The sequence below is a fragment of the Rhopalosiphum padi genome, chromosome 2 (genome assembly GCF_020882245.1).
Source record: "Rhopalosiphum padi isolate XX-2018 chromosome 2, ASM2088224v1, whole genome shotgun sequence".
NCBI lineage: Eukaryota > Metazoa > Arthropoda > Insecta > Hemiptera > Aphididae > Rhopalosiphum > Rhopalosiphum padi.
Genome location: NC_083598.1, coordinates 4742637 through 4770475, shown reverse-complemented (window position 1 = coordinate 4770475; position 27839 = coordinate 4742637). Strand labels below are relative to the sequence as shown.

At 29.5% G+C, this 27839-nt stretch overlaps 4 protein-coding genes across 7 annotated transcripts; 2 read left to right on the top strand and 2 right to left on the bottom strand.

Moving 5' to 3' along the window:
- Positions 1-5: 5 nt before the first annotated feature.
- On the bottom strand, positions 6-7102 carry LOC132920844 (adhesion G protein-coupled receptor A3). The gene is made up of 16 exons (XM_060983552.1): positions 6560-7102; positions 6408-6476; positions 6275-6346; positions 6129-6200; positions 5948-6019; positions 5659-5875; positions 5410-5567; positions 5120-5256; positions 4823-5034; positions 4600-4752; positions 4381-4533; positions 4148-4297; positions 3554-4017; positions 3294-3485; positions 3116-3220; positions 6-2967 (listed from the first exon to the last, which is right to left on the bottom strand). The coding sequence occupies exons 1-16, from the start codon at positions 6811-6813 to the stop codon at positions 1533-1535; spliced, it is 3915 nt and encodes a 1304-aa protein (XP_060839535.1). The 5' UTR covers positions 6814-7102; the 3' UTR covers positions 6-1532.
- A 467-nt stretch (positions 7103-7569) lies between these two features.
- LOC132920845 (beclin-1-like protein) lies at positions 7570-11244 on the top strand. Its single transcript, XM_060983553.1, has 8 exons — positions 7570-7901; positions 7992-8149; positions 8518-8669; positions 8752-8806; positions 9032-9219; positions 9360-9633; positions 10731-10945; positions 11026-11244. The coding sequence occupies exons 1-8, from the start codon at positions 7790-7792 to the stop codon at positions 11132-11134; spliced, it is 1263 nt and encodes a 420-aa protein (XP_060839536.1). The 5' UTR covers positions 7570-7789; the 3' UTR covers positions 11135-11244.
- LOC132920847 (uridine diphosphate glucose pyrophosphatase NUDT14-like) lies at positions 10947-15746 on the bottom strand. Of its 3 annotated transcripts, none has more exons than XM_060983559.1 (6): positions 15607-15746; positions 14013-14120; positions 13879-13922; positions 12420-12484; positions 12143-12356; positions 10947-11489 (listed from the first exon to the last, which is right to left on the bottom strand). In XM_060983559.1, the coding sequence occupies exons 2-6, from the start codon at positions 14091-14093 to the stop codon at positions 11252-11254; spliced, it is 642 nt and encodes a 213-aa protein (XP_060839542.1). In that variant the 5' UTR covers positions 14094-14120; positions 15607-15746; the 3' UTR covers positions 10947-11251. The 3 variants fall into 3 exon arrangements, with proteins under 3 accessions (XP_060839542.1, XP_060839541.1, XP_060839540.1); XM_060983558.1 differs by lacking the exon at positions 15607-15746 and adding an exon at positions 14200-14520; XM_060983557.1 differs by lacking the exon at positions 15607-15746 and adding an exon at positions 14204-14506.
- LOC132920846 (pyridoxine/pyridoxamine 5'-phosphate oxidase) lies at positions 15572-24900 on the top strand. Of its 2 annotated transcripts, XM_060983556.1 has the most exons (7): positions 15572-15696; positions 16512-16871; positions 22002-22158; positions 23009-23108; positions 23554-23607; positions 23954-24153; positions 24631-24900. In XM_060983556.1, exons 2-7 carry the CDS (start codon positions 16772-16774, stop codon positions 24791-24793), a joined length of 774 nt encoding a protein of 257 aa, XP_060839539.1. In that variant the 5' UTR covers positions 15572-15696; positions 16512-16771; the 3' UTR covers positions 24794-24900. The 2 variants fall into 2 exon arrangements, with proteins under 2 accessions (XP_060839539.1, XP_060839537.1); XM_060983554.1 differs by lacking the exons at positions 15572-15696; positions 22002-22158; positions 23009-23108; ... (1 more) ...; positions 23954-24153; positions 24631-24900 and adding an exon at positions 17151-18579.
- The last annotated feature ends 2939 nt before the right edge of the window (positions 24901-27839 follow it).

Sequence of the window (27839 nt, the reverse complement as noted above, 5' to 3'; positions counted from 1 at the left end):
AGTCATAGATAATAAGATAGGTAATATATTGGTTTGGATGGTTTAAAATACGTAAAATATATTTACACAGTTTGGTCGAAATAAGTGTAAACCTCAACACTGACATTTAAATGTACCTACCAGCAATGCAATTTTGAATTTTAAAACGCACACTACACAGAGTTAAAGGTAATATCAATCATTTTTGTTATTTTTACGAATAAGACTAACTTGTATTTTAAACATAATAAAATAATAAAAATAAACTAAAACAAATCTTTATCATTGAAGATATAATAAATAATATCATATTTTAATGCAAATACTTATTTTTAACATACATTTTATGTAAATTTAATAATACAAAAGTAGAAAAAACAATAGTATATAGGATATATTAAATAGAAAACATTTCAATATTTATTTATATATTATATATATATAAAAAAATACCTACTTATTAATTAATTAAACACAATTAAATAATTGGTATACACATACATAAAATACTGATCAAGTTTTATCTAAAATTTAATACTCATATTTCGGTCTTATTGAGCTGTAATTAATACTAAATAAATTAATATACACAGAATTTAAAGATATTTAAGTAACATATACATATTATAATTTTTTAAACTTGACCAGTTCAATTTTCTTATAATAATTGTTAATAAATAATTAAGATCATATTGTATAATTTTACATACTCAAAAAAGTTTTTCTTAGGTATAGTAATTCCTATTTCAAAAATTAAATGCATGGTATTGCTTAGTGAAATTCATCAAAATAAAACTACAGAATGACGTTGTGACTTAAATAAACTATAGCTAATTAATAATGTATATATTATAGCTACGGTCCAAAAAATAAATGCTATAAAATAATAGTTATTATGTATTATTAATTTAATACTGTACAAATAATTAATGTTATTTATTATATTAAATTAAGAAAAAAAAAGCAAAAAATGGCAGTAGTACAGCTGGATTACCTGTAAATACTAGGTACAAAATTAAAATTAATTACAACTCAAATAAACATAAGACTAAACTGTTTTAAAACTATAATAACTAACAATAAGGAAATAAACTAAAAATACTACAGCATGAAATAAAATTTGTCAGTATTTAACACAAGTTCCAAAAAAAAAAAAAGTATAAATAAATAAGAAATGAAATCATCAAGTTAAATTCATTTGAAGGGTGTTAATGGAATTATTTCATTACTAATTTGCTATATAAATCATTCATTTATCAACTGAGATTAATTTTCAATTAAATATGAGAATATACCCTAATTAGTACAGAAAAAATATATACCACAACATAGGACATACTTAGTAAAAACAACACTGTTAGTAATAAATCAATATTGAATATTTATATAAATTATTACTATTTAGAACTAGACTAGCTAATGAAAAAAAATGTACACTAAATATTTTAATACTTCAACTTTGAAAAAATACCAGTCTAATTATTGCAACATATTATGATGTATATATACATTTGAGTATCAGTTTCATTAACTTAGTTACAAGGATTTTTATTCTAAACACAAGTCTCATCATTTTCGTCGCTATCCGATTTGTTAGTTCTGGCAAGTGTATAGCCAGATGCTTTATGAGATTTTCTCATGTCTTTTTTTCTTTTGTTGGCATCTGTCCATCTCTCTTTTTTTGGCGTTATTGTTTCATACGTGTGATTCAATGGATTCGCACTTGAACAATCAGACACTATCACATGTGGACTATTGCAAGTTTCTTTTTCGCTTATGTTCCGTCCACAATCGGTGACACTGTCTGAAATACCTTCACAACTAGCACCACTCATTTGGCTGGTTACAAATTCTTCAGTTGAGTAATCTCTTGGTTGCATATATTTATGTTGATATTGTGTATGGCCATCTACTTCAACATACTCATGATCAGTAATGGCACTATCTGAGAACACACCATTTTGTTTTAGTTCTAGCCGTAGATTATTGGTTTTACCATTTTGACAGTAGTAAGCACCATTGTCAGTTAGTTCTGGCGAAGTCAGTGGTGGACGTCTAGGTAAATTATTTTGTTTTCTCCTTTGTTTTTTGAAAAACCGTTTCGCTACAGTTATTTGATGTGGATTGTAATAATCAATTTGATGTTCTGCATTTAATTGATGTCTCATCATTACAAGTTGTAATTGAGGTGATCTAAAGGATTGCAGTGATACCACTTCACTATTAGACTTTGGTCTCACAGATTGAAAACTATCAGTCCTAATAGATGGAGCACGGACTGAATCTACTACTTTTTTTCTTCCCCATCGATGTTCTTTGAGTTCTACAAATGCGTTCTGGACATCATTTCGTACAAATATGTAAAACCACATTATCAAAAAGTTTTGAAATATATTAAAACAAGCAAACCATACACCCAACCATAGTTGTATTGTTGGACTATGCATGACTGTTACATTAAAATAAGTCATTGCAACAGTCAACAAATATCCCAATAGAGTTCCGTTAAAAAATCGTAGTTGGACAACAGGAGACTGTTCGGGGTCTTCTACTTTGCTTGATGGAGTAGTGAGACTGCGACAACTATTATGTTCAACCATGCTATTTGTCTGATCTAATAGTTCCAAGTCAGTGGCTTGGGTACCTTCTGAAAGTTGTACGTTGGAGTCGAGATCATTGGCAACACAGGAAATAATTAAACTGAGGAAGAAGATACCAATAATAACCACTAAAGCTACACTAAGAATAAAACCAAAAGCAGGACCCGGTTTTAAGAAACAATAATCTCCTTCGTGACCTCCATAACCAGGCAAATTGACAGCACTTGACATTCCACACAATAACATTGGAATGCCCCAGCCAACCATATATATACCCAGTAATGGCTTTTTGACTACAACATCTTCATGTGGAATATTCATACCACCACCATCGTCAGATGGTGTGCCAGCTGGAAGGAATGGCTTATGAACTCGTTTACATAAAACTCTACAAAAAAAATTGGAAGGATAATTATTAAAAACATACATCTATTTAACTTTCATTAGGTGTTATAAATTGAATAGTCATAGACACCTTTTTATATTAATATACAATATATTGTAACTTTATTAAATATAATAAATTAACAACTTACTTAATAGTCACTGTCATCCAAAACAATGGAGCTAAACTAAAAAATTGAATCAGCAATCCTATTATTTGGCAAGTTCTTGGATTTTCAGTCCGATGAATACCATTACTAATTTCATTAAAATAAAAAATATATATTATAGGCATTTCAAACATTTACTTTTTATTCATGTTTTACTAACCAATAGATTAAATAAAACATAGCCATTGCAAACCATGTATTGGGAAGAGAGTGCTTCAATTTTTTAGCCATTTGTATGTTGCTATTGAGTATTATATAGAGAGTGACGGAAAATAAAAGAAATGTACTTCCCGCAAAAGTGCCAATGTAAATTGATGTATGTGCAAATAACTTTGCTTTTTTTTTAACAGTACTGAAACATTAAATTAGGTAAATTAATTAGATTTTTAAGATTTAAAATAATGAATACCATTATCATACATATTTGTTGTCGAAGGAAAAATATTATGCACCAGTGTTGGACTCATGGTCAATGCAAAATAACCAAATCTGTTACATGTATACTCCAACATGCCACCAGTAATGCGTGCTAGCTGACAACTGGTGTTTGGATTTATATCCCACAATCCTGATAAAGGATTCCACCATGATGGGCTAGGTCTCATTGTTAAATAATGATCATAATTTTCAGGTTGACGTAATGTTAAGATTAGTGGTTCTGGTACAACATCCATTTCAACACCAACTAACTTTGTTACTAAAATGCAAGACTTTATTTCTGTAGGCAGTAAAGTAACATTGTCTTCAGCTGTTATCATTGGCTCGGGAAACATTTTTCCATCTTCATACACTATGAATACTAATTTTATTTCATTACTAACCAAATCTGTTTTCGAGTCACTCATGAATAATGAATGTGGTACTTTTATCGAAGCTTCAATAATCTAAGCAAATTTAAATAAGATAATAATTAATTTATATATTTATTTATTTATTATTGCATTAAATAAGATATACAAGACTAATATATCTTGGATTAATGATTTGTTTGAAAAATGTATAATATTAATTTACTTTGTTTTGATAAATACTATCATTGTTATAAACATGACACATCAATGAATTCATTGTAGTAGGGGAATCTTGGTCTCGACCCCATATACATATTAATCCATTGAAATTTTCTTTTGAAATAATAAATTGTTCCATTGCTATAGCTGATGTCTAAAATCAATATATACATATATTCTAATTTAAATTAACAATTGTTACAATATTTGAAAATCATTAATTATTTTTATTTTTACCCATCGAGAATTTAATGGTGAAGCAAATTCTAAAGAAGTTTCTAAAGCATTCACAAGTCTGGAAGTAGATTTATCATTTTTTTGAGCAGCTAATAGTAATTCTCTAGGTAGTTCAGCCATCAAACTTATTAAATCTACTACAATTGGTGCTAGCTGATAAATATAAATTCATGTTAGATTTAATAAAACAAATTTGATAAATATATAAAATTTAAATACCGATTTTTCATTGCGTATTACATCCAAATAGTCATCTACTATGTCTGCAATAAAACTAATATCAAGATTATCTTTAATTTCATTAAAATGATCTCTTGTATAATTAAATAATTGCCTAGCCGTTTCTGAGCTATCTTTATGAGTAACATTTGTCTAAAAAAAAATAAAAACAGCAATGAAATTAATAATTTTTAATATTATTAATATTAAATTATTCTCATACTTTTGATTGTGTGTAAAAAATACGAGTGGTTGGACTTGTATAAGGACAGTCTAAAGTATCTGGTACTTCCCATACACCATTTAAATTACAATGTCTACTGACTGTGCCTCTAGCCAAAGGTTCAACTTCTTCATTTGCTTGACATTGTTTAACAGTTATTACGTCCGAGACGGTACGGGTCCAATAATATGTTCCTTTATTGTCTTTACTCTCTAAAATTATTAAAACAATTTTTCTCTAAATTATACTAATACATAAAAGTGTAAGATAATAACAAATTAATTAATGGTAAATCACCTTCAACCCCACAGAATTTAGTTTTATTTGAAATAACAGTCAGTGAAATTGATTGAATTCGAGTTCCACTAGATGAGTTCAATTTACATTCATATTTTCCAGTATGATTTGTATTAAGTTTTGCTATTGACAAATTACTGTAAAAGAATGCCAATCAAAATTTTATAGAATACCATTTATACCTACATATTTTTCATAATAATAAGCTTATATAATTTGACTTATAAAATCAAATAGTAAAATGCATTATAATTTATGATAAGTAGCAAATATTAGCACTAAGCACTAACCTTTGAATTAAACCAGTGTTTTCAAAATCTCCGTCAGTAACAATTATTGAAGCATTAGTATTTAATGCATTTATATTCCAAGCCAAAATAATACCTTCTAGAGCATCTGTACCAACAGCACGACATAATAGCTCTATTGAATCGCCTTCAAAAAGAACCTTTATAAAAAGGGTAATTTTAAAATAAGTATATGAAATTATATAAGCAATGTTTTAAACACCATTAAAAAGTAAATAAATTCGAAATTACAAGATTTGAGTTAGGTAAAATTTCGATAGCTGGAGGTGTATTTGATTTTGGGCGCACACAGTTCAACATATCAAGACGTAGATTTTTAATAGGTGTGTCTTTCAAGGAAGTTGGTTCATGGCATTCAGATTTTGGTCCTAATTTTACTTTTTTTTTGACCCACTCAAGAAAACCAGAAATTTCACAATCGCAAACTAATGGGTTATCTGATATATCTCTATAAGTAAACAAAGTATGTAAACCAATGTTAAACATTATTCAATAAGAGTAATATATAAATAATACTTACAATCTAGTGAGATGAATCAAAAATGTAAATGTATTGCCTGGTATTTGAGCAATCATATTTTTGTTTATTTTTCTGTAAAATAAATAATACTAATCAGTTAGTTACATATTGTCAAGTTATATGACAGCAACAAAAAAAGTGGAATGTTAAATATTGTAATTAATTAATAATAATTTCTTACAATTGTTCTAATGAGTAGAGCCCTTCAAACATGCCTTGAGATATATTTCTGAGTTTGTTGTCAGTCAATGTCCTATGATTTAATACATTTAATATATCATTAGTAATGTCATTATTCATTACAAAACATCAAGTTAAACAACTCACAGTATTTTAAGATTTGGTGTACCACGAAATGCTCCATCTTGAATAATAGAGATTAGGTTTTTGGTCAGATCTCTGTAACATACATAGATTATAATATTGTACAGTGAAGAATTATATTCAAAAGTAGTCTTACAGCTTTTGTAAAGTTTGAATAGGTATGGCGTTTGTGGGCAGAGCAGCGATCACGTTGCTGGACAGATCCCTAAGAGTAAAGACACACAATATTATTATATGTTTAAGTAAAAGAATACTGATCAAGTGCCCACATTGGTTCATTTAACTTACAAGAATGTGACTCCAGTAAAGTTTGACAGCTGAACCAGTGGTATCTCACTGAGATACATGACAGGCTTATCAAGCCCGCCGCATTTAACTTTGCTGAACTTGTCGCCGACCCGTCTCTTCGGACAGACGCACCGTTCCGGACACGCCGCGACATCCACAGGCGTCACTGTCACTGTATCAGTAGTCTTCTGGGCTGTTACTGCAACGACCAACAGCAACAACCACAGTGCCCACAGCCATGAACCGCGGTACATGACGACAATCCTCCTGACACGACCACCGACCTCGGTCTGCCGTCTACACGGAAACGGTTCGCGAGACCACCTCCTCTTCGTCCTCGTCGGACGCCTTCATCGCGACAAAACTATAATATATCGGTACGAAATCGACAACTAATGAACCGGCCCAGAAAATATGGCGAAGGTTCGCGCTACTCGTCTTCGCTATTCGTCGCGGAAAACGTTACGGTCAACTTCACGCATTTTCGGTTTGTTTACAATTTTTTTTGTTTTCGTTCTTCGTTAACTCATTAACTGTATCAATATTATTATTTATATATTTTCCTTCTTCCCTCTCCAAACAGACGAACACATAACCTCAAAACGTGCCGACCGACCGACCCTTTGTTATCTTTTCTACGGATTCCGATAATCCGTCGTCCGATTGTCGAGGGTTGTCAAGTGTCGTCGTCGTCAACCAGACAGAGACGTCCAGACGGCAGACGCGGCTGTGACGAGTGACGATCGTTGCCCGCGACTATAACAATAATAATTATATTCGCGATAGCGATATAAGCATTGTTATCCGCGGTTCAAGGTCATACCGCAGAATCTTATTGTGTATTGTTGTTATTCGATAATCGTATTTCTCGTACTATCGTGTTGTTGTCGTATCGTTCTGTGATAGTAGTAGTAGTGGTTTTTTACACTTTTTTTTATCATCGCTCCCGATAACGTTATTATTATTTTGTCATTATCATAACAAAACGAGATAAATTCAATATTTATTATTACGATTTAGTATTTACCCATATTTATATTATATTGTGCGCAAAACAACGTCCGTCAGAAGTCTGTTTTTTTTTTTTTGTGATTCTGTCGTTTCTTCTTAATAATTAACGGTTACATCGTACACCGTTTTCTACACTTGGACACGCCTCTATTCCATAAACGACTCACTGTTGTCACGACGAGTGATGTTTTGAAGTCCTGCGAGTCACTACAGTCCGAGATGTCCAATACCAATGTCAACGTCAGTTTTGCTTGCCAGCGGTGTTTCACACCAATCCGGTTGGACAGTTCGTTCAACAACATCAGTGAACACACCATTGCTGAATTGTCATGTAAGTATTTTCAGATCAAAATCTGATCCCATTACGAGCTTTACAACATAGTGGATGCGATGCAATGGTTGTTGTTGTTGTTATTTGCAGTGCCGATCGTCACATGTCCAGAAGTTGATCTCGAGTCTCAGGCCAAACACATTGATCATATGATACCTGGTTTCCACTTGAACGATTCTACTAGTGGAAATAATGGCTTCACATTGTTGGGTGAAGGGGAGACACCAACTCTTAGTCATCAAATGAAGGTTAGTCAAGTACTGTAGCTAGATTATACATTTTAATGATTATATCAGAGGTATTCGTGGCTCTTAGTAGATATTAATACGAACCTCGTGTCAGTAAGTTAATATTCCGTCCTCCACGATCATGCATTATTCAAGTTTTCGCTATTCACCTACATGTGCAAAAAAATGTTATCAAAAGTGAATAACTCTTAATGTAAGAATCAGTCCACTTTTCAGAGGTATCTTGAAAGTGGTTTGAAGATTGCCCATAACTCTGATCAAACCAGATATTAATTGATTACTTTCACAAAAAAAGCAATTTAAAAATTTCCCTTAAGTTTTTTTGGTTATTTTATATAATATAATCATAATATCATTAATTTGTGTAGGTGGCAGCCAACCTTTTCGATATTGTTTCTGGAAATTCAAAGATAAACCATCCGCTGTGCGATGAGTGTACCGATATGTTGATGGACATGATGGAAGAGGAGCTTCAACAAGCCGAAGCAGACTATACAGATTACAGCAACTATTTGAAAGAGTTAGTACTATCACTACTATCTTTTTGTTGTTTAGACCAATGGTTTTATAATGGTTTGGGCTTAACTATGTTTATTGCTTAGACTTTCCACTGAAGAACCTGAAGATATGGATGCACTTAACAAAGAGTTGGAAGATGTGAGTATCAAAAATATACTTTTTATTATTTGATTTACAGTAAAAATTCATTTTTAACGTGTGGGGGAAAAAGTTCAAAAAAAGAGAATAAAATAAGTACTAAACTTGTTACTATGATTTAAGATACTTATTTTTAAATGTGCCAATAAATAATAAATTATCATAATATTGTTGTAATTAATACTCTTCTGTATAATTAATTTAAAAATATAAATATGATTATAGTTGTTAAAAGAAGAGAAAAAGTTGATGAGCGAACTAGCAAACTTGCAAGAAACTGAAAATGCATTAGATAGTGATATAAAGGAAGCAGAAAAAGAAAAAGAAAGATTAATTAAAGAAGAAGAGCGGTATTGGAAAGAATACAGTAAACACCGAAGGGATTGTATTCTTATAGAAGATAAACAAAAAAGGTTGGTTTTTTTTATGTTTTTATTATAATTTGCATTTTGAAAATTGATGGATAATTTGGCACTTTTTTATTATTTGATACTTAAAAGTAGATTGTTTATTTTTTTTATAAATTTATATAAATTTACAATATTTGTTATAGTGTGGAATGTCAAATAATTTATACCACCTCACAATTGGCCAAACTAAGAAAAACAAATGTATTTAACGCAACCTTTCACATATGGCATCATGGTCATTTTGGGACCATTAATAAATTACGATTGGGTAGATTGCCATCAGCTCCAGTTGATTGGGCTGAAATAAATGCTGCCTGGGGTCAAGTCACATTGCTATTAGTTTCATTAGCTAGATATATGAATTTAAAATTTGAAAAATATCGTCTTGTGCCTTATGGAAATCATTCTTATGTTGAAGTAAGTTATTTTAAATAGTTTGCTAATATTAATATACATCAACTGAAATTGACATTATGTTAAAAATACCATATATTGCAATTACTTAAGTCATTAAATCAATATTTTTTGTCAATATTCCTGATATGTTTTCAAATTAAATTTCAGAACAAGCTACAAAATATATTAATTGTTATTAATATAAGATTTAAGAAATAATAAGATTTACTTTCATTCATTTCCATAATTTGAAAAAAATTACAATCCACTTATAATTTTAGTTATTGATAGTTGACATTATTAGCATAGATTATATGAAATTAATTATATCTATTCTGTAGAATTAATATTTAACATAGTTAAATCAAACTTATAAGAGATAAATGTCATATATTAAAATAATTAATACCATTTAAAACAGTAGAATGACATATTATTGAATTTAATATTGGTTGAACAATTTATATTTGTAGTTACATTATATTTATATTAATATCTAATTTCTTATAAATTATTTGGTTATTAATTTAATTTATGCTAGAAGTATAAAAATGATTTGGTTGTTTATAGCTTTTTAATAATTTATAAAATTAATTTCAAATAAAAGGCACAGATTCAGTGTGCCACCTTCATAGATGATTGACCTTCAATTATCTTTACTAGTTTAATATACAATTTACCTAATACTATGACCAAATTCAGTACCTAAAATACTGAATTCCTATGGACAATACTGAAAAAGCAATATGTATAATGTATTAAGAGTATATTGTGTTTACTATATTACTAAGAGAAAAAAGAAAAAGAAAAGTTATGATAATCTCTTCACCCAAACATGCAAATTATATTATTACACAATTTCTTAACAGATATAAAGGATGTTTTTACTTAATAAATTAAACAAATTTTAATTTGACAACTTAGGGTACTAAGAATAAAAAGCAGTTGAAGTGTAATTTAGATAAATTTGTATTTTCTATCTTTTAACATTTAATATTTTTTTTATATATATATTAAAAGATATGTAAAGTTTTCATTGATAATAATTCAGGTGAACCACTTATCGAACTGGTGCTTAATTATAGTATATTAATTATTAATTAATTGTAATGCTATAGGTTTTAGGTGAAAAAAAGACATTGCCGTTGTATGGTCAAGGTGGCATACGTTTTGTCTGGAACACAAAATTTGATTTGGCTATGGTGGCATTTTTAGACTGCCTCCAACAATTTAAAGAAGAAGTCGAGAAAGGTAATTCTGGATTCCATTTACCATATCGAATGGAAAAAGGAAAAATAGAAGATTCAGCAACTGGAAATACATACAACATCCGGTAACTATTTTAACTCACTTTTATTAATATTATCAATTATTATTGAGCACTAATGTTTATAATACATTTTGTTTTTACAGAATACAATTGAATTCTGAAGAAGGATGGACCAAAGCTCTAAAGTTTATGCTTACCAATTTAAAATGGGGTTTAGGGTGGGTATCTGCTAAAATAAACCATGAAATGTAAATAAAAGAAAACTGATAATGAATTTGAAAAAGAAAAATAATATAATTTGTATTTTATAGTTTTTATATAAATGTATAACTTATTAAATATTAAATTAACAATGTAATTTATTTAAATTTAATTATTCAAAACAATTTTGTTAGTCAAAAACCACATTAAGCCAAAAAGAAAACTAGATGATCCGTTTAAAACTTCTGATTGTGTGATTATATCTCTGATTTGTGGTATAGTATATTCTACGACTTCAATGTCTTCTCCTTCGTGCGCAAGACCACCTCCTTCAGAAATTTTCATTTGATCAGTGACTTCCGTGTAAAAAAATGTCATGATGGAACCAGCTGTACTTAAGGCAGCTCTAAAAACCAAAACAAACATAATTTTTTCAATTCTTATTGTTTTTAGTATTATTATAATATTATAACATAAAATATTAATTGATTACATTAATTAAAACAAGTTTCCTTAATGAAGTGTTTTAAAAAACAATGTAATGGGTGATTAATGATTGTTAGTATTTGTTTTAAGTAAAACTATTAAGTCTAAAAAAAGAGTATTAAAATGAATGTCAATTTTTTTTTTTTTGAAGTTTGTATGAACAACATTAAAATTAAATATGTAAAGCTTATTGTGCAATATATGTATATTATATATTTTTAAATTATATACATTTATTTTGATAATAATATTGATTAATTTAAAGAAACTGTCAAGTAGTTGAATATTTATTGAAAGATTATTAAAGCTTTATTAAATAGCCTATTTAAAGCTTCATTTGACATGAATATATTTCATTTAAAATATAGAAATTACATTTACATCCCAATTAATGAAAATAAAGATGTATTTATGTCAACATATTTACTTACAAATATTACTTTTATTATACTTGATCTATTTGTAAAAGAAAAATTTATAATATTTGATGTAGTATAAACATTATCTATTTATGTACTATTAATTTACTATAAAAAATAATTTTTGAAATAGAAAAAATTGTAATTACATTACCTACAACTGATGATTTTTTGCATATCTGACACTTTGACTTCATAACCACATTCTTCTCGGACTTCATCAACAGCTATTTCTTCAAGAGTTTTGTTTTTGTCTACTATACCAGCACAAAATTCTACAGTCAAACCCATGCTAGGTGGATATTTTACAGTGTCAATGTATCCATCTTTTGGTCTATCAGATTCTGGTATACTTTTATAATATACACCTACAAGTAATAACACACGATCAACAACATAATACAATATACCAATGAGTGTTCAATTTCTACCAGGTCTAAATTGTTTAACGCACACCAATGTATTTCTGGTCCTGTTGTAAATGATCACAAACACTCTACAGATAAAACAAAAAAACCAGCTAGGTAAAAAAGTTTATCATTATAATAATAATTTTAGAGATGTTAATTAATATTGTTATACTATTTATTTTACTTTGGGTACTAAAAGAAAAAAGCATCACGCTATTGAAAAACAGATCTATAAATTATATTTCTTTTTCATTCATCTAATAAATAGTATATAATACATTTATCTAATTCAATTGAAGATTAATTGATCATGATCAATGTCTTTTTAATTGCATTGAAAAGAAGTTATGAAAATTATAAATCATATTATTAATAATACTACTGATTTAGTTACAGTTATAAGTTATGTCCTAGTAACATACTATCTCTATTTATGCCTCTAATAGCTTAATCATCCTAAATAATAACAATAGAGCTCAGAAAATTTATAGTAATATATCAATAATAAAAATTTATAAATTTAATGTTGTATATTTATTTAAATTATTATACTAGATTAGGCAATAAGTGAGGGTGATAAAACAAAAGAACTATAATAATAGTTATAAAATGAAGAACATTAAAATGTGATTGTAAGACATATTAATCCCAATTTTACTAACTTTCAAATATTTGTATTTTTTGTTTTTTTTATAATACTTTATACTTATAATACTTAAACGAGTCTTTTAACTAAAAGATAGTTTTAAACACAAAACAAATGTTAATAAAATAAAGAGCAAAATGATTAGCTAGATGGCATGATGTAAGATATTAGAACTTATTATTTATTATTATAAATAATTGCTATAATTAAAACATATTTTCAAATAGATATTTTTTAATTTTTTTTTTTTCTAACTTATTAAAACTATCACATTGAAAAATAGTTTTATCTTCTAATGTTGAAAATAAAAATTAAAAATGTAGTTAAATAAATTCATGATATTTTACTACCTACATTTGTTTAAAGTTGAAATCAGTCAATTTGTATACTACGTTTTTGCTAAATCTGATTAATATAAATTGTTATGGTTCATATGGAAATATGTTTTTATGTTTAACCCATTTATTATGAATGCTACAAATATATGTTACCTACTATTTTATAATAATTTATAGTGAAAATAAATGAAAACTAATAATTAATAACTATAAGTTGTAATTAATTAACTTAAGTTTGAAAACAAACAAACATATTGGAACACTCTCTATGCAATGCAGTGCATATACAATGTATAATATCATACTGTACAATAATAAACAAAATACAATTATTATTAGTGCTTAATAAAAATTGTTTACTACGCAATTGTACGTAAATTTATTAATGCACTGTAATCAAATCATTTGTTATAGGTACCACTATTGCATTTATAGTAAGGTTAATACAACCATAAAATAATGCATTATTAGTTTTAATAATATAATACATATTTACCCATTGTGACTATCAATTAAGTCCCATTTAATTTCATTTCCTCCCTAAACAGAAAAATACAAGAAGGAATTTTTATTTCGCAACTATACTTGTATGAAATAATTAAATAAAATCAAGATATCTATATTATGTACTTGTTTAAATATCAACGAGAACGGCCTGATGAATGCCGATTCTGTGGTTTTAACAACCCTGACTTCGGTTATGGGCTTCATGGTTATTTCAAACAGGATTCAAAATATCTGTGCATGTGAAAAACAAAAATTACAATATTGTTAAACCGCAGTGAGCAGACACGACGGAATTATATGCAAGACATACATACATCTGTAAGTACCCACGTAACGATAAATGATTCAGGTGTGTCGGACGGACGTCGCGATCTCGCAAAAAGTACTCAACCCAACTAATCGCGCCAAACGGGTGAGAAAATGAAACGTAACTAACGAAAAACCGTGTAATTCAACGATCGATCCCAAGCTGCCGCGTATCAATCGTCATCGCCGACCGTATTAAATAACAAAATATGTTATTATAATAATAGCCAATAGGTACAGCGTATTGTGTGTCCATGTCAACCGTTATCATAGTGCACACCGACGATGATAAAACATACATAAGTGCTCGAGTTTTTTAGTAGATGATATTATTATCACGGAGTAAAATATTATTATTCAACGTTTTCACCACAAAGTGCAAATGCCGCAACACGCAGGTCGCGATGGCGGGTCATACAACTCTACTACTACTACGAACTACTGCCACGACATTATAAACGACATTTTTCTATCGAATATCATGCTATTTAAATAATCGTACGAGACGTATAATATAGTTCGAAATAGTCGGACATCACCTCGTCGACGTGTGTGATGATTTCAATATTGATTTGTAACGAGCAATAATAATCGTTACGAGAACGTCGAACCGTACAAATAGAATATTATGATAATAATAATAACTTTGTGTAGAATTTCGGAGTAGGTATTAATAAATCGTGGTAGACGACCGGGGCCTGATTTAATAAAATTAGGGCCAAGTGCACAATTTTTTTTGGGTCCTCAAGTCTAATAAATGTTCTAGAAAAAACTACATAGAGAGGGGGGAGGGGGGAAATGTTGATAATAAAAAGCGTTAAATACCAAAATACCTATCTCAAAACTCATAAAATATTTGTACATTATTTCATGTACTATAAATACAATTTAGTAACTTGGCATAGTATATTAAGGACAATGAAAATACAATACTAATTAAATAACATAACAAAATTATACTATGCTAAAATATTAAAATAACGTATGGATTTTATTATATGAATTTAAATTAAAATAATTAATTTTCAGTCTTCCATAGAATTATAAAAATAGAAAATTACTTATTAATTTAATAATTTATTTTATATAATTAAAATGAAATAAAAAATGACCAATTTCTATAATTTCTATTTTCATAACATTTTATCATAAAAAAGTTTAAATTAGTCATTAGGTATCAAATATTTCCCACGTTCAAACAATTTTTTATTGTTATTATTTTAATATTTTGTGATGGTAACTGATTAGCACTGGGGTGTGGAATGACAAAAATAACCAAAATTCAACTGACAATTTAATGATAAGAACATATTAAAGTCTGAACATTGACAGTTGGTATTACATTTTAGAAAATACATTTTTGTGGAATTAATTAAAAAAAAAAAAACAATTTTCTATTTCTACTACTTACAGAGCCCAGAAATTGGGGGCCAAGTGCAAGTGCTCCATCTGCACTTGCATAAATAAGGGCATGTAGACGACCGCAGCTGTAGAGGTAGTTGTAAGTATTTAATATGATCGTATTATTAATTATTTATCACTAGGGCTCAGATTTTTATGTATTTATGAAACCAATATATGTAGTTACGTTAGCAAAATATGTACATAAATATGTGCTGAAAAAATCAAAACATGTATTTAACTAATATGAATTATTTATTAATATTTAATTTTATAAAATATCCATGAGTTTCTAATGAAACAAATTATATTTTAAATAGTAAAATTATTTAAAAAAAAGTGTTACAAATTATAAAATATAAATAAAAAAAGCTAAACAAATTTTAACTATCTTGATTACAATTTATGATAACAGCCATTTTTAAATTTTTAAATTCAAAAGATCTTCGATTTGGTCGGAAAATTGCCTTATACCGACCAAATGATCTTTCGACTTCCACTGATGTTATTGGATAGTATTGCATTTTGACAATGTCTGAAGGAGTGAGTTATATCTACCGTAGATTAAGTTCAATAATTGGTATTATTTTGTTACTATTTAACATTTTGTACTTTTGGAAATATGGGAAATTGTCTGTATTGAAAAATACAATCGTATATAATTAATAATTATTAATAAAATCGTAAATGAACAAATCGTCAAAATATGTAGGAAAAAATGGAATTATTGAGAAATATGTAAAAACATGTACTTATGACAAAATATGTAAAAATATGTAAAATAAAATATAGTTAATTTCATTGGAAATCCCTTGAAACGAATTTATCACTCACCTAAATTAATTTATCAAGTCACAGTAAAAAATATGTATTTACATATAAATCCAAGCCTTATTTATCACATACATATTTCAGAGGGGCACCACACATCGATTAAGATAACAGGATGTTACGTCATCGCGGACCGTCAGACCACTCACAACTACTCAGACACTCTCGTACGCGTCTTCACCGTCCAGTCATTCACCCGCTAATCGTCACTCTCAGCAGTGGTTCGGGTGACAGTCTCTGTCGAATCGTGTTTTGTCCCTCATCCGATCTACGATTTCCTGTGCCCAATAAAAACAATTAAATAACAACGCACCCGTCCACGACTGAACGTCATTGATCATCATATGATCATCTCGAGCGTCAACAATCTGTGGAAATCGTGTGGCAGAATACGACGCTTATCAACCGCAGTTCCGATTCGTATGGCAGATTTGAAAGTTGCACGTAAGTCGCCCTCCGTCTGTTGTAGTTGATATCGTATTTTCGTCTGTCTGCCGGACGAATCGTTGACAGTTGCTATTAGTATCTACGTAATTTTAAGTTTTCGTTTTATTAATTTTACCGCTGCATGTTGGTTTTTTTTTTTTGTAATCTTCCACTAACTTACTCGCCCAACCGTTTCACACAACTCCGTGCGTGACCCCGACGCACCTAACACCCGTTAGTAGTGTGCACAACGGTCACCATGTTTGCCAAATCAATATCGTCGTTTTTCTTTGCTAGGACATTAAACACAACCGTGCCTAAGATGACGTCCACATGCATTGACGCACTGTCCGCGGAAGGCCGCCGAGACTTTTACAACTCGTTCGACACCGTGCTCACCGACTGCGACGGTGTACTGTGGCTGCTGAACAACACGATACAGGGCGCCACAGAAGTCATGAATGGCTTCAAGGCGAACGACAAGAAGGTGTTTTTCGTCACCAACAACAGCACTAAGTCGCACACACAGTTCTTGGAGAAGTTTCATGCACTCGGATTCAAAGCTCAAGCCAACGAAGTGGTCAGTACTAGTTTCTTGGCCGCGAAATACTTGAAAGCGAATCTCGACCCATCCAAGCAAGTGTATGTAGTTGGGTCCCCGGCTATCGCATGTGAACTAGATGCATTGAATATTAGACACTTTGGTGTTGGTGAGGATTATCTAAAAACTTCTGTACCCACGTTTGTTGAAAACATAAAGCTTGAACCTGATGTTGGTGCTGTGTTAGTTGGATTCGACGAACATCTTAGTTATCCAAAACTATTTAGAGCTGCATCCTACTTGAAGGATCAAAGCGTCTTGTTTGTGGCAACTAACACTGATGAGAGTTTTCCAGTAGCTGGTACAGGTTTAGTTATGCCCGGTACCGGCAGCTTGGTGTGTGCTGTCAAAACTTGTGCCGGACGAGAACCATTTGTTGTTGGAAAACCGTCAAGCTACATATGTAATGTCCTAACAGAAACCAATAAAATTGACCCTTCAAGGACATTAATGATTGGTGACCGTTGCAACACTGATATATTGTTGGGTAAACGCTGTGGGTTTAAAACACTGTTGGTGTTAACTGGTGTGAATAGCCTGAAAGATGTGGAAGAATGGAGCAAATCTGATGATCCTAAATTACTAGAGTTAGTACCCGATTATTATGCTCAGAGTATCGATAGTTTGAGAGCGACATTTCCAGTGCCATTGTAATGATTAAATGACAATTATTACTATTTATTTTAATATATTAAAATATTAAACTAATGCATTGTACCTAGAACAATTTTATTTTATTATGTATCACAATTTTTAGAACATTTTTAGGGATGGATATTTAAATGTTTTTCACATTATGTTCAACTTAGTTGTATTTTAGTTGAAAGTTATTGTTCAAAATTGATTTATTATTTAAATTATAGCAAAATATTATGGCATGTATATGTGCCCTTCAGAATACAGTATATAATATATTTGGAAAACTTTATTATTTTCAAATAAAATTTATATTGTATTTTAAATAGTATAATTCTTGTGTGATCTGAGAATATGTTACCTATGCTGTGTACTTTTTTTATGTCAATTAAATTTCAGATTTTTCATTAATGAACCAATGTTGTAATAAACAGTATTTATTGTCTATCTACCAACATCCGTTTAGTAATCAATGCTTTCATAATATTATTTCATACTATTTTATTATCGTTTGACTGACTAACCAATATTTCTAAAGTGTAAAATAATCATAAGCCTAGCTAATTGTTGATTTTTTTCCGAATAGGTTTTTAAAGAAAATTATAAATTACTTAAAACATTGCAACGTTATACAATAGGTATTAAGTTAAAATATGTTATAAACTTTTAACTATATTAATTTTTATCTTTTAATACATTAATACTTGTTACCTATACTTGAATATTTTTTTATACATAATTAGTATATAATATTTAATAATTGAGTATGAAATTTAAAAATTAGTATGATCGAATTGTTTAAAATTTTCTAGCTAAATTATAGAAAAATATTTTTCAATTTTAAAGCATACATATACCTATAAATTGCATCATATTATTTACTGGTACATTGCTACACAAGTGTTAATATATTTTTAAGGTAATATTGCTTATAAATTTGTAGAAATTGATCAACCTGTTAAGGGGACATAATATCATTTATCTTAGGTACCTACTTAAATTATTAGGTATTAGTATAATGGTTTTAAATTATTATTGAAACTAATAATATGATGCTATAATATTATTGTTTGTTTGATATAATAATTATTGCAAGTTATAATATTATGTGGATGTGGATTAGATAATTTGTCTTAGTGAGATAACCTTTCTTACTAAGTTCAATTTAGAATTATTAAGATAGCAATTTTGAGACTTGATAATAATATTTTAACACCATTACAACATTTGATAACAATGTTTTCAAAGTTTATAGCTATTAGCTAGGACTTGAAAGTTAAAAGACCTTACTATATTACAATGGTATGTAAGTTTAGAAATTGAAAATTGAAAATTGAATATGCATATTGCATATTTTACATATTTTTCCAAATTTATTAATTTGATGACAATTTTGTGCAATGTGCATAATCTAAATTTTATAATAATAATATTATCTACCTAGTTATCGATTTTACTTATTGTAAATCTATTAAATTTAAAAATATATTAATGCCAATCAGTCTTCCACCATATTTATTGAGTATTAACTTTTTAATTTATCTGCTTCCGTCCCTTACTTATAATTAACTATATAATTATTGAAAAATAATGGTAGTTATTGTATTTTATTTATTTATTTAGCCTTAGCATCGATGAACAGTGCCATTGATTACTATGTTTAAGTATTGCGGATGCAATACCTTATTTAAGTGGGTGGTATCGTGGTGGAAAATGGTAGTTCGTAGAATATACATGTATATACTGGATGTACAAGTTATAAATATTAGCGATTAGGATACCCATAAGGATGTACTTACAATATTACAGTTTGTCCCCTTTTTAATAACAAATTCATTGTTTACCGATACTTTCTATATCAAATTTTATGTTTATGCAATACCTACCATTTGAAACTGACATCGATAACCATTAACTTTTTTTATTACATATTATACTTAAATAGTTAAATGTATATTTTAGTTTATGATAAATTTATCTTGTTTAGAGTTGTCAGGGAAGATAATTATCTGTTGTGTGTTGTCTGAGTTGAGGACTTCCAGGTTAGGTACTAGAAATTTCTGTTTCAATGGTCTTGTTTGTAAGAGAGTACCTATTTAAACATGTATTTTCTACCTTAGCTTTTGCTTCAGAGCAGCATCTTTCACAAATTCATAATATAGTATTATACTCATACATGGAATAAGTATAGGTAGCAGGCAGGTATTTATATGTTATTTTAATAGTTCCTTGAAAAGTAACACCAGATATTATTAATTATTGTTCCAGGGTGGTTTTGATCCTTAGTCAATAATCAGCTTTGATTGTTGTTTGTGTATTGTATAATATAAGTGTTAATGGTTTAACATATTAAATAAGTTATATTTTCATTTATTTAAATATACCTAAGTGAATAGCCTAGCCTATTAACATCAGCAAATGTAATTGATAATTAACACTCAATATTATCAGCCATCAGGTGTGTACTACACTGTGAAGTCCCTGTGCTGTTGTGTTTGAAATTTTTAAGAGGAATATGGAAAAAAATTTGAAGTTTTAAAAATTACTTGAAAATGTACTGTAAAATCAAAATATTTAGCTTTAATAATTACAACAATAGATTGGTAAATTCTTATAACACAAGTAAATTGTAAATTAAATACATAATTGTATTATTTAATAAAATTAAGACTTAAAGGTTTAGGTATAAGAATCTATATTTTAGATTCTGAGCGATAAATGTATTGGTTTTATAATGTAATATTTTTAATTTATTAACTTTATATGTGCAATATTGTGTATGGACAATGGACTTCTTTTGACACAGTAAAAATGTTTCAACTATGATCAAGGTCGTATCTAAAGGTGTTCACCCTCTCCCCAAAATTGTCTCGCGTTAGGCAAACTTAGAAATAATTTTATCATTATTTTATACACTACTTACTAAGATTTGTATAAACCACCCCCTCTAAACATTTTTCTGGGTTCGGCCTTGACTATTGATGGTGATTTTTGGTATCAAATTGAATCTAATTGGTACTGTTATGTAATATTGATAGGTACGTATTACACATATGAAATAATAATAATTATATAATTATGTAAGTACCTATAAGATTTATTTTTAGCAAAAATAAGTTCCAACTATCAATTACCATAATATTATGAATAGAAAACTTAATTGCTATACCTAATATTAAAATAATAAAATATTCTTAGAAATATTGGCTGACGGTTAGCTAAATTGTTATTCATCTGCAAAAATGTATTATTGAATTAAAATTTAACACACCCATTACTACACTGAAATGTATTATTATATAGGTAGGGTGACTTAGTTTTGTTTTTTTATGTATTTTAATAAATATTTTAAAACACTATAATTTTTAATGTAGAAACATAATTCAAAAGTTAAAACTTCCATTCTTCTTTTACTATATATATCATAATTTATTACTTTCTTAACCATAATTAATTACTTAACTGATAGTTATTTTAGTTAATTAAACTTTTGGAAGTAAGAAACTAGTCAATAATTTATTACAATACAACCAAAACTCTTCGAGATTACAAAAAAAAAGATTAGAATGACAGTGCACTGTCACTGTTAGCGACTGATCACCTTACTCAATACCTATATCAGACGTCAGTACAAATGATATATTGATGTAGGTATTATTTTGTTTAAAGGTCAATTGTACATTAACTTTTATCGTACCATTAGATTTGAGAATCAACATAAATACCTAATTATTAAATATGTAAGTAAAGATCTTACCTAAGTTTTGACGAAATTACTATTGGGCTCTGGGCGACACCGAACAATGAATCTATAAGGTCGCTCAGGTGTAGAATTTTTCTCTTATTACAAACCTAGCATTATTAGGTATTGATATTATTAAAATTGTTATTTATTATTATTAATATTACAGAGTTGAGGGTCTCGTACAGAGACAAAGACGATGTCTTGCTTGAAGACAGTTTGGAATCGAAAAATCCGCATCAGCTGTTTTCTATATGGTTCAAGAAAGCTTCGGAACGCGACGACGTGAGACAGCCCAACGCTGCTTGTCTGGCTACGGCTACCAAGTAATACAAAATGATTTACTAACTACGTGTAATCCAAATTATCCCAGGAAAAATGAACTAACATAAAATACAGATGGGCTTTTATGAATGTATCTCGGTTTTAGTGTAGGTACCTCGGTTCACGGTAAAATCAGTGTTGGTGTAGGACGTAGGTACCTTTTTTGTAAACTAATTCGACCGAGATGGGCTATTTGCCCGTGCCAGATTGAATAAATCAATCGATATATTTTTGAAAGTGGTCCAAGCTGTACTCTAATCTTTCCTAGTATCTCTAAGAACAATTTTAAAATTTGTTAAAATAAGTCGACTAGTTTTTGAATCTAGACTGAAAATAACAGTAACCAATGGCAACTGCAGTCCTATATATTATATAAATAAAAGATTATTCGATTTTCGTGAGCCTAAATAAATTAATTTAAGTGTGAGCCACTTTTTAACAACCTATAGGTAAGTGTTAAAAAAAGAAACTATAAGCCTATAATACTCACCGATTCTCAAAGAATATGTGTGTAAAACGCGCTGCTAATTGGTTCAGTATGTTTCTAAGTCTATAATCTTTATCCCTATAGATATAGATAATATATAAATATTACATTTTTCATTTAATGTATTCAATCAGTTAGGTAGCCTTGATTTATACACACCAACAACGATACCTATTTTTATCTGATAGGTAGATAATATAGGAAACTACATTCAATATATTATTTACTATGGCCTATGGGCATTAAACAAATATATACAATTAGGTATTTGTTTTAATTATACAATATTATTCATTAGTCATTACTCATTACAAATTTGGTACTGTTTACATGACATAGCGTGTATTTTTTATGACGTTCCGTAGGTCTGGTATTCCGTCGGCTAGATTTGTTTTACTTAAATCTTTCGATGAATCGGGTTTCACGTTTTATACAAACTCGGAGAGCCGCAAAGGCCGAGAAATTGTGAGTACCTTATCAACATATTATACATATTTTTATATTATTACCTATATAATGATTACCTCGCGTGAGCCAAGTATGTCAACATTTTCTATTGAAATTGAATTGTATTCCTGCAGAACCTCAAATCAAGTATTATCTATTAATAGGTACTAAAAAATGTTTGCTACTTTTAAAACTTAATTATATTTTTCAATGTATGAAAATCCTAACTATATGACATACCTAATTTAATTATTTAATTATACCGTAATCGATACACCAATGTCATAATGTCATCAGAAATAGATCGCATTATTGTCAGAAATTTGATATAATTATAATATGATAGCGACAATAGCATAGTGAATTTTACGTAAACTCCGTGTATTATTATCATTGTAATAGTTTGGATTTTCGATCACTTTTTATGTGCACTATAAATGCATTGAAATTTTTAAATTTCTAGGAAGAAAATCCGATTGCGGCCATGACGATATATTGGGACCCGTTGGATCGTTCGGTAAGATTAGATTTAGAACTTATTGGCGTACAATTTTATTGCCGAAGTTTAGCTGCTATTGAATGTTTACGGTTAGCACTATTATAATATACGCTTATTAGTTATTGCTTATATGTACCTCAAAAATGTGATTATGTATTTATGTGCATTAAAACATTTAAATAAGCGACATTTTTTTAAAACGAATACATTTTAACATATACAAATAAAAAAACAATATATCACGTTATGGCTTAAGATTTATACCCAATTATAGTGAAAAATTATACACAAATAATAGCAAATAGCACATATTATACAATTATAATTTTGCATTTTTATTAACATATTTTTAATGTACGTATAGGTACGAATCGAAGGGGCAGTGGAGAAAATTAGTGAATCTGAGTCCACAGAGTATTTCGATACAAGACCAAAAAGCAGCCAGATTGGTGCTCACGTGAGTAGGCAGAGCACAGTAATAGCCGGTAGAGCATCGCTGTCCGAACTAAATAAAAAGCTCGAAGTCGAGTACGCCGAAAAACCAGTACCCAGACCGTCTTATTGGTGAGAATATGCGTTGCCTTATGTTCGTGTATAATGTATATAGAGTTTAACAATATTCGTACTTGGGAATACCAAATAGACACTTAATTTAATTTAAATTTTACTGCAATTCTTTCTGGCGTAAATAAGTAAATATCTTATATCATTAATTTACCAGTGAGAAATATTTATATCATTTTATCGGAAATCACGACATCCAGAACCCCCTCAAAATTTCTTCTTTTTGCTTTATATTAGTATACACTTAATTACTAGTGAGTAGTGGGGGAGCGAGTGCGGTCAATAATTTTCGTAGTAGAAGGGAGAAACTATAACCACCCGCTACTAAATCCTTCCTTGCAATAGTTCTACCCGGTTCTACCTTAATGATACATGAACCGGCATTAGATAACTATAAAAAATTAATACCGTGAAATGAGTCTATTAATTTTCGATTTAGTCAGCTTAACGCCCGGAATTTGTATTTTTATTCAACAGGAATGGCTATAAAATAATTCCTAAGACAATGGAGTTTTGGCAAGGGCAGAGTGACAGACTGCATGATCGCATCGTCTTTGAACGGGCTGAGCACGCAGCCCAGAAGCAAATCGCCAGTCACGTCGGCGAAAACGGTTGGGTGTTTTATCGTCTCTCGCCGTAACGTTGTATTACATACACCATCTTACCTATCGACATATATATTCTAAAACAATAGTAAACTGTGTTTTTATTTTGTGTGATAATAAAAATTAAATTTAAAAAATCAAATTGTAAAATACAAACTACAAATTTATGTAGTTTTTTTTAAGGCTTATTATCAGCTGAGTTTAATTATCGGCTTTATAAATATGTCGTATTTAAGGCTGTTTGGACATCGCCTTTATTATAATATTCAATAAAACACTTTACCCGAGTGCTCACCCCCGTGGTAGTCCTCGCGCATCATATTTATAAATCCAACGTTCATAATACAAAAAAAAAATGCGGGTATAAGGTGGATTCATTTTTCAACGACTTAAATAAGAGACTAGTGGCAAAGCGTTGGATAGTCGTACTGTAGTGATCCTGATAGGAGGATGAATACATTTTTTAGCCAGGATCGTTAATAATCGACATTGGAATTTAACGTGTTACGTGGGTAATCTACAAGATTGGCACTACGAATGATGCGGTGTATCAGCTACGTAACCGAAACGAGACCTCGCGAGAATCCACGGCGTTGGGTCTTGTCATGCTAGTCACATGTGATCTGTGTGCACAATAATGAGGAGTGGCCTCGGTGTTTAGACACGTTTATTCTATGTACTTATTCAATAATTGATATTAATTCGTTATGTTTGTGTTTTTTAAGTGTATTTTTATGAAACACTTGGCAGTTTAAAGTTAGTATGCGGTAATAAGATTAATATTTATTCTCGACTGCAGATTAATTTGAAATATACGTATGAATTACGAAGATTCTAGAATAGTCTATATAAATTATAAATACAAGGAGGAAAAAGTAGACATTTCAAGAAATTTTCGAGACATTATACAAGCGGGACTATGAACTAGGTACGACTTAGGTATTTAAATTTCATCAAAAACGTGAAATCGTATATGAATTTTACAATATTATTATTCACGAACCAAAAAAACAGTGCAGTCATATTGGTTGACTATCAACAACGTCGAACGGTTGTAATTTTTACGATTGAAATATATTCAAAATAATAGTATCATATAGGTACTATAATATTAAATGTAGTACCGCCATTGATATTAAATTAGGAAAAAATGTCATGTACTGCTTTATAACTTGCCACTTGGTCATAAAATCAAATGTTATAAACTTATAATACACATAGTTAATTAATCTGATATTGATAGATCAGGGCTAAGATTTAAAAAATAATTTAAAAAATTGTAAAATATGCATTTTAATTTTTATATTATATAATTGAGATTAAAAATTATTTATTTATTTTTCGCACGCATGACGCATACCTATTTATTAATTATTATTTTAGTAATAAAATGCATTATTCATTTTCAATAGTGGAAATACGTGTGTTACATCACATGCTATTACAATTATTACAATTATCTTGTTTTATACTTAAATACGAGAAATAATTGTTCTTATTTATAAATTAATGTTTTTTTATGGTTTTAAACAATTTAATTTTTTAATTTTTTAATTTTTTTTAAATTTACAGGAGACTTGAAATAATATAAATAGTTTTTAAGGTCTGTTAAAATTATTATCATATAAAAGTTTAGATTTGATTTTTTGTTTTTAAAGGATTAACACCGAAATTCAACACTTCCTCTCCTTATTAGAAGGTTTTATACCCATTCAAATAATGGACACCGTAGAGCCGTATTAGCTTATATGAATTAAAAACACTGCGCCTAGGGCTAGTAAGAGAACTTCGTAAAGTAGTAATAAAGTATAAGTGGTATTTTTTTAAACAAATGTACTATAGTTTATATTGATGCGGTTACGACTGTAGGTGATCTGTTGCTCCGCGGTGTGCCGGTCACGATTTGTTGACGGGTGACTTAGTGGATAATACCTAATGCCGACACAAGAATCACACACCTGGTTTAGAGATTAGAGTAAAGTACAACGTTATTTATTATGTCACAAAAAAAAAACAAAAGTGTACTACTAGCAGTAGTTCAACAATGAAACTTTGCACTGGCGGCCTTTCCGTACCTACCTCTCGTTTGAAATAGCCTTTCCCGTGCCATTTTAAGACCGGTGTGTGGACCCTGCAACCGGGGTGAAGCACGACTTTTCGTGGCTGCATACGAATTGTGTCACTGGTATTTTTGGGGGTGTACTAGTTGCGTCCCGAATTTTTTGTTTTGTACATACCAATTGCGCGTCTTGTACATTTTTAAAATTTTTTTTTATATTTCAGGGACGAAATTATAGTATTATACCTTTTTATACGACACGCAATTCGCAGCGCTTGTCGTACTCCATCCCCGGTAGCCCCTCTAGCGACAAGCCTGGAGGCATACTAGCATTCTAGGTCTATCTGGGCACCGACTATAATTTTAGCTATGTGATTTGTCGTTTTTATTGGTTTTTCCTCACTTAATAATCTAAAGTGTTATCTATATACAGTATATGTTCTAAAATTCCCGTATCGCCCATAATATCTCCGTAAAGAAAATCGTTATATTTAAATGCGTTTTTTACAGTAAGTAATGAGTATGAAAATTTCGATTGAATGGCATAAAATTCAATATATTTTTTTTAAATTCAAAAATTATCAAAAAAAATGTTTATGCAATATCTTATTTTTAACATTCATTAAATACACAATCTGTAATTATTATTTTACAATAAGCGTATGTGATGGAGGTAACATGGCTTGAGTTCAGGTGATAAGGAGCCACCCATTGGAGGTACTTAATAAAGATAACTAGGAGTTTATTTTTATGCGTTAGTATATAAGAGAGAATTAGATTAAAAAGGATGGTGGTATACAATCATTTTAATTTAGCAGGTCCCGAAACCAGGTACGTTTAAGTTGCCTTCTGGGGTCACTAGGAATTGCATTGGTGGATAGTTCGGAAATCAAGGGGTTGTGATGGTTGTGAAATTTAGAGTTTTTTTATGTTGATATGTTGTGATGTAAGTATAGATAACGCAGTAGGCGAAAGCGGGGCAAGTCTTTTGATATAGGTAAGAGTTACCAAAGTTAGCCGGC